At 46.0% G+C, this 12,860-nt stretch overlaps 1 protein-coding gene and 1 long non-coding RNA gene across 15 annotated transcripts in view; one reads left to right on the top strand and one right to left on the bottom strand.

The window, feature by feature from the left end:
- The window catches only part of DIP2C (disco interacting protein 2 homolog C), a 412,960-nt gene that overhangs the window by 210,358 nt on the left and 189,742 nt on the right, over nucleotides 1–12,860 (top strand). For all 14 annotated transcript variants that reach the window (XM_023256257.2, XM_023256255.2, XM_023256259.2 and 11 more), the window contains one exon: nucleotides 6,139–6,249. In XM_023256257.2, the coding sequence (XP_023112025.1) occupies nucleotides 6,139–6,249 (111 nt within the window). The remainder of the gene's footprint in view (nucleotides 1–6,138; nucleotides 6,250–12,860) is intronic.
- LOC123386403 lies at nucleotides 4,312–6,399 on the bottom strand. The gene is made up of 2 exons (XR_006600195.1): nucleotides 6,117–6,399; nucleotides 4,312–4,456 (listed from the first exon to the last, which is right to left on the bottom strand). It is a non-coding gene; the product is annotated as an uncharacterized LOC123386403 (long non-coding RNA).

Raw genomic sequence — 12,860 nt, 5'->3', positions numbered from 1 at the left:
CCTGTCCCTGGGGGCCTGCTCAGCTGAGTCATGCTGTGCCATTTGTTGACGATGGGTGGGGTGTAAGCTGCAGGGTCAACTCCCAGAGGAATAAAAGGGTATTTAAATCAGGTTGCCTGTCTGACTTAGCATGAATTCGTTCCAGATTGACTTGCAGTAGGAAATAAGTTTCTCTCAACTAGAGGTAAACTACCTGTGTCTTGGGGAAGCCATCCACGATCTTGATCTTGGGACACTATTTGTTGCTGTCATTTGCCTGAGAAGTACTCTTGTTTTGTCACACACAGTTGTTGGTTTGGTCAGATGGGCTTCCCGTTATGTTTAGTGGTGTTTTACCAGCCGGATTTTTCCTCCCCGGTTATCAGTGGTTACAGCAGCAAAGCCGCCCCTGGAGCTTGAGCAGAGCTGGTGGCAGGATCTCTGATCATTCACCCGGGCAGCTGGAGATGCGTCCCCTCTGGAACTGGCTCGTGTGGGTTTTTGCAAAGAGCATGTGACGTGTCTGAGAAACGAAAATACTTGAAGCCCTGCTCCTGACTTTGCACGCTCCATCCTTCCTGAGCTTCTCTTACCCGATGGGCAGAGGCCGAGAGTTTGGGTGCACTTAAAACTCCCTAGAGTTCCAGATCTTCTGCACTTCTCCACATTATGATATCTAATCAAATTAAAACACATCAACAAGAATATTGTAGCAAATTCATACTGATTTTTGGCAAGGACTTCTGTTTTGAGGGGTAGAAACAACAGTGGCAGAAACATAAGACTCGGGCTGATGGTTGGGGCAGGTGTTAAGGTGACAGAATTTGTCTTTCTGTGCTGTGTTCTCATCTGAGTCAATACAAAGCAGATGTAGTAAATTTCTTACCCGTATGTGCAACGATTGTACTGGTTATTTTCTGGCAAAGGCTTGATTGCACTTGTTTTAGAAGTAAGTGCTGTTTTTTGAGAGTATAATTAGGTACTAGAAGAGTAGGGGACAACCCAGAAATTGTTCTGGTGCAGACTTGAAGTCTGGAAAAGCCCTCAGCAATTTTACCAGGTTCCTGAAGCAGGATCTGTGTGTGTCAGAGCCCCGTGGATGTGGCGGGCTCTGCTAGGTGCTGGGATCCACAGGCACTGTCTGCCAGGGGACAGGGCCAGAGAGGTGTCCGTTCCAGCAAGGGTCCTGGGGGATGTCACAGGTGACCGTGTCCATGTCTGCACCCCAACATGCATGGGAGCTGAGGTGGCAGCTGAGGGATTTGTCCAGTTGCGCATGTGGTAAGAGTCAGACCAGAGTCTGGATCAAGGTCTTCTGGTTTTGACTCCCATATACGTTTTTCTTCAAGTCCTCTTCTGTGTATCTTTCATGATTTCTTTTAAAAATATGTTGAAAACCAAGATTTATCAGTGTCGTCTTTCCCTTGCTGTCTGGAAAAGTCTTGATGTTTTCTGGAACATTTGCCATCCTGAATGACCCCGTGTTGTCTACACCACAGGTCTCCTGGCCTGTGGCACATGGTGCATCAGAGTGCTGGAGCCCCGATGGCCATATTTCCGGGTTACTGTGGGGATTGTTGTGGTTTCTGCTGTCTGGTTGCCTGTAGTGATGATGAATTCACTGGGTGTATTTGAGGGTCTGGAATTGGTGGGTTGTTGGAGTGACAACTGCGTTGTCAAGAATTTTCTTCAGTGAGTCCTTTGTTCATCATGTGTTGGCAGTGGCGTGGCTGAAGGTCAGGGGCCTGGAGGCCGGGTCCCTCTCTCCCATCCTGGCCGCCCCTCTCCTCCCCCCTTAGGCTACTAGGGTTCCTTCCTCTGATGAGTCGTACTTGGCGTCCCTTTGCAACTCTCGAGGAAAACCAAAATCTCATGCTCATGGCTGAACTGAAGCCTTGCAGGAGCCTTGCAAGGACCCGCACGTGCTGTGAAAACATCCCATGTTGGTTCAGGAACGTCACTGAGCCCCTCCTGCAGGCCAGGGGCCATTCGGCCCAGGGAGGAGAGGAGCCCACAGACATCCTAGCTCCTGACCGCAGCCTCCTGAGTAAGAAGACGAAGACCACATTGTTGTCAGATGACCTCATAGCTCTCAGCGGCCTGGATTTAACTCCTGGGCAGCACTGTGTCCTGAGAAGATCACTGGTGGACGAGTAGTCTGGCAGTGAGATCATGAAGGCACTTCTTGGTGGCTTCAAGGTACCAGCCAGATTCAGCAGTGTGACAAATGGCCATTGTATCAAGAGTACAGCACCAAGCAGCACACGGCCTCTGCCACGAGGACCCAGCCACCAGAGCGTTGTTGTGAGCCTGGTGTGCTGGCGGGGTGGATCTCGAGAGGAAGAGAGAGAGAGGGAGAGCGAGAGGGAGAGCGAGATCCCTGGTGGGAGGGGGGGGGCGCCCATCTCAAGGGAAGGGGCAGCTACCCGAGAACATTCACGTGCTACTTGAAAGTGTCGTGGCTGTGTACAGATGGGAAACTGAGGCCCAGGGTCACAGTGATGGGTATCCGAGAGGATGTTGTCTCTGTGCTCTTTCCCTCAGTTCACGTGGGACCTGATGCTTAGTAAGTGCCTGGGAGATAGCTCCTCTCCATCCCTGTCATGTTTTCACTCCCCCCCCCCCGCCGAGATTTGTGTGTTTCTGGAGGGTTACCCCACCTCCCACGAGACGGCTCACCTTCCAGTGACGTCTCTCAGATCCGACTCACGCATCCTGTTGTAGGCCCTCTGGTTGGTCTGTGCTTTTCCTGAGAGCTGGTTTCCAGTTGTGGTGTGAACATGGGCCCTCGGCTAGCTGTGTGCTGAGCTCTGTGTGTTTGAGTAATGATTCGTGTACTCACTTTATGGAATTCAACAGGAAGGACCCTCTTTTATTACCTCTGGGTCCTCCTGTGGTGACACGTTGGAAATTCTGATTTCAGTTGCAAATTTGACTGATGGCTTCTTCCCGTCAGAACATACCTTGACGGTACTTGAGATTTCATTCGCAGTGAGGTCAGATTAAAATTAATGGTGGGTATGCACATGCTACGCTAATATTTTAGTTTGTTTTAAATGCTCTGTTGCCAGTGACCTGTTGAAGCTGTTTTTCTTTTATCAAAATAACTCATTCCTCTTAAAACTTGTGCTGTAAGCTGTGAACTTCAGCCTGTGAAGCCTGTAAACGTGCACAGTGTTTGCATGCGAAATTGGTTGAAGACAGATGTGCACCTCTGTGGACAGGCGGGCACTGGTCTGTGTCCCGTGACTGCATTTCCCAGAAGTACGTGGCCACCTGGGGACCCGAGCGGGGTGAAAGTTAATTCCAGGAAGCGTGTTTGAATGCACTAGGTCTGTGGCATGGCTGAAATTGAACGCCAGACTTGGATATATGCATAAATCAGGCACTGTTTGACCTCAGCGGCTTGAATATGCACATTTAGCTCTGCTTCCTGGAACTGCACTAAGATGTCTGTAAATGGATGAAGTGTCATCCACAGGATGAAAGAGTGGGAGAGTCCATGACAGGGTTTTATGATCTCTGGGGTTGATGACGAGGGTGCCCAGTTTAGCAGGGGGGAGGAAGCGACAAGTGACGACGCTGGTTTCATGGGCACCATGGCGGGGGAGGGGGTAGGCTTAGCGCCTTGGAACCAGGTGGTCCACGTCTTCCCCACTCCCCCAGAGATGTTCGTTCTCTGGAGAAATGGAACTGAGAACCTCTGGAGTTGGGGTACCAGGCAGTGCCGAACTGGAGCATGTGCCCTGGAGGGTGAGGACAGCTTCAGCCCCAAATGACAAATGCTTCTGTGTTGACAGGTGTCTCACAAGATGGGGGACTGGGGAGGGCTTTTCTTTGGGTAAATGGAACAGCTCAGATAAAAGATCTGCTGCAGGTAGATACGGTGATAACCTCACCACAGAAGACACAGGCTTGCAACTCCTTTGGTGGCAGGAAAGAAAAAATTGTGGAAGTAGAGGAGAAAAGAAAAAAACAGATTTTTCGTAAAGAATATACCACCAGAATGACATGTAACTTAAGAACAATACTTGAGAGGTAATGAATGCATATAACTTAAAATTTTTTTTTTTTAATTTTTTGAGAGAGAGAGAGAGAGAGAGAGAGAGAATGTGAGCGGGCCGGGGGGGAGGGGGGTTGGAGAGGCAGAGAGAGAGGGAGACAAGGAATCTGAAGCAGGCTCCAGACTCTCAGCTGTCAGCACAGAGCCTGATGTGGGGCCTGAATTCAAGAACCACAAGATCATGACCTGAGCTGAAGTTGGAGGCTTAACCGACTGAGCCACCCAGGCGCTCCCACGTAATTTTTAAATAAATCTATTTATACACATTTTCAAGATTTCAAATTTATACATGATCTTGCTTAGTCTTCTAGGCGAAAGCAAGTTCTGGAGGTAGGAGTGCTCCCTGGTGGTTATGCAGCAGGTGTGGACCAGCCAGCTGGGGTTAGAACAGGAGGGGATCCACCAGGAGGGTCTCTAAGGAAAAAGAAAATCAAACTAAGACTGTTACCAGGTTATCAGTGATTGCCCACAGTGAGGAATGCATTGGAAAGATTTTTTCATTTCTGTTGGGATATTTTGAAGGATTTAACAAGTACATTGAAAACCAAGATGATGGAGCCCAAAGATAGATACTAACCGCAGAATAATAAAAGCACGTAAGATTAGAAGGGTATTTGCAGCACACTACTGACTCATGATCCTAATAATGGTGTAGTGACGGCTACACTGGTGTGAAGAAGTCATGTATTGTCTAAAATGGGTAATTAAGAGGGATTGTTAAATCCATGCTTATAAATATGGATGTAAAAATGCCAAGTGACCAATTTTCATTATGACTTAATAGTACTCCTTGATGTCATAAATTCTGTGTATCTCTTTAATGAGAATCCAGAGTAGTTTTTTTCGAAAGATGATTTGTAGACTGCAACTGGGTGAGGTTTGGTAGCCGTGAACTGTTGTGTCGTCAAGAAGTGTCAATACGCCTGCTAGACGAGGAGCTCACAGAACCTCACCAGGCGACTGTGGGCTGGGGTGCTTACGCAGTTCACCGAGTACAGTTAGTCCGTAGTGAGGTTAACCTAACCTGTCATCTACCACAAACATGCCACCAGGAATTAAGGTGCAGAGGGGTGTGCAAGTCTTGATATCAGGGTTGTGAGTTCAAGCCTCACATTGGGTGTAGATCCTACTTCAAGAAAAAAGAATCGGGGTGCAGAAATCACCAGCATGAGAGAAGTATTAAATCCCTGATGGAAATAACTCTCGCGGAGCCATCATGGAAAACCATAAATAGTTTCTGATAAAGCTGCTGTCTCTGGTTTACTTTCTCTGCCAGGTTTTGCCTGGTCCTTTTCTGAAGAAGCAACAATTACTGTTTGCTCAGTGCTCAGAATGTCTTTACTTCTGAACTGTAATGATGAAATATTTCCCGTCAACTTACTTAGTTTTACCTAGACTGTGCTTCTTGTCGCTCTAGTTCCGAAGTCCAACAGGTATCATGGTTGCCAGATTTAGGTCAGCTTTTGACAGATACCTATCAAGTCGTTTTTATCTGACCATTTTATCATTTTAGGTAATTCATCAAAGCCATATTGAAATAAAAAATTTTCAGCTATTCACATCAAATGGAATAAGGTTTCAGAGTTAGAAATTTTGAATGAGCAAAGATGAAAATTTATGCTCAATCCTGGTACCTGAATTGTGGTGTTGATACCCTATAAAATTTATTTCATAGGTAACTTAATGATAAACGTGATTTTAAATTTCCTTGAGAATTAATATAACCCTTCCTGTATGTGTCTTACATAAAGAAAATCACAACTTGATTTGTTGGGCTCTAGTTTTCTTACCCATGTTTTAGAGACTTGAGTCTCTTCACATGACCTAGTAGACGTTTGTGCTGTAAGGGAGGCTGTGCTGGTGTCTGAAGGCTGTAGTGTCGGGGTATGAGCCTGCCCCTGCCCAGGACGCTTCTCCCTTTCCTGTCCGTTGTCCCCAACCCTCCCCACCCCGGCCATGCCCTTGTGAGCTCTAGCTTGGCTGTAGGCATGCAGTGAGTCAGGGCTTTATTATTCCGAATGATTTACTCTGCAAAGTGGATGCACTTTGGCTGCCAAGTAAAGCCTTATCTTACTTTGCTGTTTCCCTTAACCCAGGGGTGGATCAAGCTTTGCCTCCTGAGCGCCGGGCTCCAGTCACTCCTGCCTCTTCCACTCGCTATCACCGCCGAAGGTCCTCAGGGTCACGAGATGAGCGCTATCGGTCGGGTAAGGCACCATGCGGCCGTGAGGTCACTGACCCCCTAGTCTGTGATGTGATGCTGAAATGGATGGGTGGGTGGGTGCATGTCTGCAGCAGCTGTGTGGTGATGCGGCAGAGGTGTGGTGTGTTTGAATGTCCTTTGGTTGGTTGTGTGATCATAGCTGGTGACATTCTACCTCATAAACAAATATACCCTCAGGGGTACACATTAAAACTCAGTAAACAGTAACTCTTTTCACATTCTTATAGATACTGTCTGCTATTTAGAAATTAGTGACAATTGAACAGTAATCTCCTGGGAGACAAATTTTGCAGTTTGGTTTTTATTATCTCGGTTCCTAGTATAATTTTTCATTTTAACCTCAGGATTTGTTTTTCAAAAAAGTAGTTTTCAAAAAAGAAAATTCTTAAACTTTTCTATGTTCTCTGTTATTTCTTTTGTGTTTTATGGTGCTGTGTCTTAGTAATTCCGTTCTGTTGGAGCCATCACCTGGGTTTGGCTGGCTCGCATTTCCTTCATTAATTTAGCATCAGGAAACTTGCACAGTGATGAATTTTTTAATTATGTTTTGAGAGATTTTTTTTCCTGACACCTACACTCCAGTTGCTTTTTCCTGCTTCCCTCACTACAGTTTTTAAGGAAAATTGTCAGTAAGTGTCATTGTTCAGGCCACATGTGGATTGCTAATGACAGCAGTTAAAAGATCATGTTTCTGCTTTACTTTCTATTTAGCAGAGCGCTTTCACAGGCTCTGTCTCCTGTGGTTTTTATAACCAGCAGGTGACTTACTTATTGCGCCTTCATGTTGCAGACAAGGAATCCGAGGATACAGCACGAGGAAGCTCAGGCAGTTCACCCTAGGGCTGGGCTGGTCGACCACGTAAGGGTCTCGGTTCTGTTTCACGTCTCCTCCCAGTAGTGGGGGTGACAGGACGAACCCCCACCCCCCACCCTTTCCTGTACAGAGGTGTCTCCCTGACATCTTGGCTGTGCTCCTTCCCAAGAGGGAGGAAGAGGTAGGGCAGATCTTAGGGTATCACTGGTCATCATCTGCGGAAGAAGAGTGGGCTTGAAAGGCAGCCAATGCTGAGGGCCACCCCTTTGCCACACACCCCCAGGACGCCTGGATGTGGGGACGGTGTGGAGATGGAATGAAGCGGGAGCTGGTTCTCAACCCCACCTTCTGTTTTCCAGAGATGTGTGAACAGCCAGCATGTGTCAGGAACCCATCCTCATTCTGGTGTCCCAGGCCTCTTTCAGATAGCCGGGAGGGTGGAGGCAGGCACACACGGGCCGTCAGCTTTCTGTGAAATGCTTCAGCTACCTCACTGTCTTAATGCTACTATGTTAGTATTGTACGTGTGTATACAATACGGTACAAGTCATGCGTACAGTAAACACAAGTAGGTTCACATAAACATACACATAGTCACATATAGGGGAGACTCACAGGTATAGACACCCACGTAGACACAGTCACAGGTACAGTAGACACACAAGTACTGACACATATAGATGCATACAAAGTCACACGTACGTACAGTGGACACAGGTACATACATAGACACACACTCATACACACACCAATGTACATATAACCCCACAAAGTAAATTCATATGTAGATACACGTGTAAACAGAGACGCATGTAGACACATAGGTACACAGCACACATGTAGACCCACAAACGTAACCACATAATTACACACACAGTTAAGACACACAGGTGCATATGTAGACCCATAGACACACATATGTGTAGATCTGTACACAGACACACACATGTAGACACATGTGGACACCGACATGCACAGACACATGCGGATGTGTAGACATATACATGTAGACACATGTTTACTATCACCGGTATCTTCAGTTCTCACAGAGACTAGTTAAGTGTTCTTTTTTCCATCTTCTAGATGAGAAACTAGAAGTTCAGGGAGGTATGTGATTGTTAACAATAGCCCAGTGAATAGCTCGTCAAAACGGTGCAAGTCTAGCTTTGTCTGGTCTGTTATCTGGCTTCTTACCACATAGAAGACTGCAACTTGTCTTGTTCTCCAGGCTCTAAATTTCTGTGTTAAATTTTTTTTTAATTGGAAAGTAAGACATAGCACAGTCTATTTCCTGTGTTACCTCTGTTTCCTAATGAGGAAGGGTGGGGATGATAACCCTAAGTTTACCTGGCATCTGCTAAGGTATATTTTGCTAATCCTCCTGGCTGTTGTAGGAGACAGGCGAGGTGCTGCTTGCCTCATTGTTTTTCTTTTCAAAGAGAAAAGAAAACCTCTGTCATTGAGACAGGTTGACAAAGTAGGAAACGGTGCTGCCTTGGCCTCAGGAGCTGCCTTGGCCTCAGGTGCATTTCCATGAGCCTGTGTAGGGAGAGTGGAGTAGATGTGGGAGGGAAGCATGGGTGGAGGGTGGTAGTGGAGGAAACTGCACCTGTCTCCATCCGGGCCACCTGGAGCCTCCTTCAGAATCTCTGCTCACATCAGACAGCATCCCCATGAGGTGGTGTAACACCTGCTGTGCTTGGTGTCTGCCCTTTCCAGTTAGAACCCAGACTCGGGGATGAGCTCAGCCTGCTTTGGGCAGAGTTGCTCACAGTCCAAGGGAAGAGCTGGACCAGTGACCTAGTGTTAGCTGGTGACACTCCTCTGCTCTGTATTCCTGTAGCTTCCGTCGGTCTGAGAGTAAGACTCGCATCTACCGTGTGTGTGGTCTGGGTTCCCGTTATTCCCTGGTCTTTCATATCATCCTCTTCCCACAGCTCTGCTGGCTTCTGGATGTTTCTTGAGCACCTGATTGCTATGGGGCCTTTTACTCCCTGCTCCTGCTGCCTAGAACGTTCTCTCATGTATATACATTGCTTGTTACCTTTCCATCAGATCTGTGCTCAAGGGTTACTGCTTTTGTGAGGCATTCCCTGACCACCCTGTTAAAATGGTAGGACACGGTATCACCTTGTGTGTAGTCCCTACCCTTCCCCTCCTGATTTCATGTGTGTCCATTGAGTTACCAACACCAGCACTATCAGCCATCTGTCTTCCTGCCTACCTGCCTGTCATCTGTCCATCTATCTGTCATTTTGCTACCTATGTTAGTAATCCGTGTACCAATTTATCCACCTGTCTGTCTACCGTGGGAATGTAAGGCTCACAAAGACCAGGGTCTTTCTTGTTTATTCATGTATGGCAAGCATCGAAAATGGTGCCTAGTTGATAGTTCTGGAAGGAAGGAAGGTGAAGGAGCATAGCACATTTGGGGAAAAGCAAGAAGTTAGGTGGGATGGCCAGATTTTAAGATCTGTTGTGTACTGTGCCTGAGAACTTAGACGTTATATTGAAGATGACAGGGTACTCCTTGAAGATTTTATGCAAAGGCACAAGAGGAGAGGATTTAGGGTTTGGGAAGGACTTTGGCAGCTTTATGGCCTATGGATTGCACGTAGAGGAATTGGAAAAACTCTGAGACTGATGCACGTTTAGGAGAGGCATCCATGCCAGTGAGATCTGACATCTGTTTAGAAGGTGACAGCAATAGGAGCTTGAGGCTGGGTTAGCATGGGGGCACGTGAGGTGGGAATTCCTGGTGACTGGTGCCCTCCAGCTGTGTGGGTGATGGTCTCCAGTTCCTCTTTAGAGGATTAAGGTTTTTGTAAGTTAAAGGTGGTGGGATTTGTCCTGCTGTTCACTTACTGTGTAAAGAATACTATGAAAATGTTATTCCTTATAGACTTCTAATTTTTTAAAATTCATACTACTGTCAATTTTGAATAAATAATAACTGCTTAATTTACGTATAGGGGAAACCTATCCAGAAGCTCTTCACATGTGCTTGTGAATCTCAGCGGGGTTTCATCAGGACTGTCATCTCCTATGACCCACACAGAGCACCTCCCCAGTGTCTCGTGGTGGCCACCCTGGAGGAGTGCTCGTGAGGGCTCGTGGGTCACCATTCAGCCCATTTGATGGTCTCACTCATGACCTTATTCTCTGCTATTTCCTGTTGTTAAAATAGACTAGTCATGAGTTTTCTTGATTTAGACATTTCACTAATACACTGTAAGTTACTTTCTCTTACAGTATATATTCACATATCATTTTTTAAAATATGATGTGAAACTTTAAGAGCTTATTGTAGTCTATCCAGTGTACAGGTTTCAGGATTTTCTGGTTTGTTTTTTCCTGAGCCAGCATGGAAGATTTAAGAGACTCAAAAGAAAAAGTTTTGTGGCCCTCAGGAGATTTTGTTTTCTAAAATTCTTAGACCACTCAGCTTGCAGCAGAGGTACTTTGGATGCTTTAGTGATCAAATGACATAAACCAAGAAGTAATTCTATTATCTCATTGATAATTGCCCTAATTAACACTCAATCCAGTCAACCATATAGCCTCAAATTTAATCTCTCTTGGCTATACTTTTCCATTTCATTTCCAAACCCATGGTCTTCCATTGTAATGAAGTCCTACTGGAATCCTTTATAGTAGTGTGTACCTTTCTCTTTTTAAAATAACTTTATTTGGAATCTTAAATTTAATTTGGAAAGTGAATGAATGCATGAATGAACAAACAGGCATTTCCTGAGTACCTAGAAAATGTCAAACTCTGTATTAGAAACTCTGTTACTCTTACTGAATAAGTCTAGGTTGGAGCTTAAAGGGAGTTTAGCTGTTTTTTTACACCCTTTTCCTCCAACCAGGAGTCCTAGAAAAAACTTGAAGATTTGTGTTGTTTCTATTCCTACCAGGACCAACTAGGATACCTTAAAATAAACATGGAGCATACAGTTTCCTACTATAGTATGTTTAAAACGATGGTTTTGTCTCTTGGTGAGCTGACACACAGCTTTAAAAAGCACATCCCAGTTCATATGTGTGCCTGGACCAGAGAGGTTGCCTTCCAGGGGCCCGACACTCACTCCGGGTGGAACACCACAGAGCCCTGTCTCCCTCCTGCGCAGCAGACTGAGACAGGTCCAGGGACCCAGGGGGCCCCCACCCTCCAGGGACATCTGTGAGGTCAGACTGTTGCCAGAGTAACACTGTCACATGATCTGCCGTGTCCACACCCATCCCCTCCTGGTCGTACGTGGATTTTCCTGAGGCTGCTGGACACGTGCTGCGTTCTGACAGTTGGTGCAGATGGTGATTGTGAAATCTCACATTTTAAAAAGTTTTTCAGTTTACTTTCTAATACAGTAAACATCAAGACGTCAGTCCTATAAACAAAAGCTTTTAAAATGTTTTCGCCCCTTTTTAACAGTTTAAAAAACGTGCTTTGGGTCTACGAGTTTGAGAACCACTGCTTATGTGGTAAAAATGAAGTTCCTCTTTCAAACTTGAGAGAGGATATGAACTACAAACTTCCACGTGCGAACCCCTTCCCGAGGCTGGCTCTGCGCTGTTGACGGTTTACAGTCTGACCTACTCCAGTGATCAGTGGCTGGTGTCCTGGCACCCGTTCAACACGTGTGCAGACAGTTTCGCGTGCTGCGCTTTTGCTGTGCACTGTCGGTGAGCCAAGAATACAGAACACGCTGTATTTGCTTCCACAGAGTGTTTTACCCCGTAGTGAGTCCTTCCTTGACATTACAGTTTAATTTCCTACATGGAGAAGGTCTTCCTTCTCTAGTCGGCTTGAATTCACTGATTTTAACATGCTTCCTGACTCTGAGATCCGATTCTGTCTGAAATAAGTTTTTTCATTATTTAGTATACATCAGAACATATTTTGCACAGCAGAGTAAGAGTAGAAGGCACTAAATCAGACCGCATACCTGGTTCGGTATTCCCCGTGAAAGACAGGCCCAGCTGTGTCCAACTGCACCACACAGTGTGGTGGCCAGTACCCACATGGGACCTCTTACATTTAAGTTAATTAAAATTAAAATTCTGTTCTTCTGCTTCGCCAGCCGTATTTAAGACCAGCGGCTGCTGCACTGGGCAGTGCAGGCGTAGAAAACTGCCACAGCAGAAGGTGTCATCCCACGGAGCCATGCTAGAACCACGGCTGTGAGAGACTTGGAAGATGGAAGATGTGGTTGAAGACAGACCATAAAGGCCTCTTTGTCCAAAACTAATGAAAACGAACTCATTTTTGATGTCAGGGCCTAGTCATTTAAACAGAAAATGACAGATTTGCATGTTGGAAACGTCCGTGTGTAGCAGGTAGTGTGGGATAGGTTGGTTGAAGTGGGGTGGGTTCCTGTCTGAAAGCAGGGAGACGTTAAGAGGCTATTATAGTTCAGGTGAAAGAATAGTCAAAATTTGTCGGGTACAGCGAAGTGTTACCTAGAAATTGATAGCCTAAAATATTTACATTAGGTAATATGAAATCCTGGAAAGTGAAGAAAAAAGGATTTAACTTAAGTTGGAAAAGGAAGATTGAGTAAGTCCCGGAGAAATGAGAAATAACAGTAAAATGGAGTGGAGGAGATAGTTTCGGCTTCCGTGGCAGCATGGACGCTTCACACGGATCTGTACAAGAAAGAAGCTTAGCAAATGGAAAACCAGCACCCCCTGTTTGGTCTGTCAGCAAAATGAAGTCACAGGGAGAACTAGGGGTGGGCCTTGGAAGCAGAGAGATGGACAACCTGGAAAGAACGGAAGGG

The sequence above is a fragment of the Felis catus genome, chromosome B4, assembly GCF_018350175.1.
Source record: "Felis catus isolate Fca126 chromosome B4, F.catus_Fca126_mat1.0, whole genome shotgun sequence".
Taxonomy (NCBI): Eukaryota; Metazoa; Chordata; class Mammalia; order Carnivora; family Felidae; genus Felis; species Felis catus.
The sequence above is the reverse complement of the archived record's forward strand: the minus strand, read 5'-3'. Positions and strand labels throughout refer to the sequence as shown.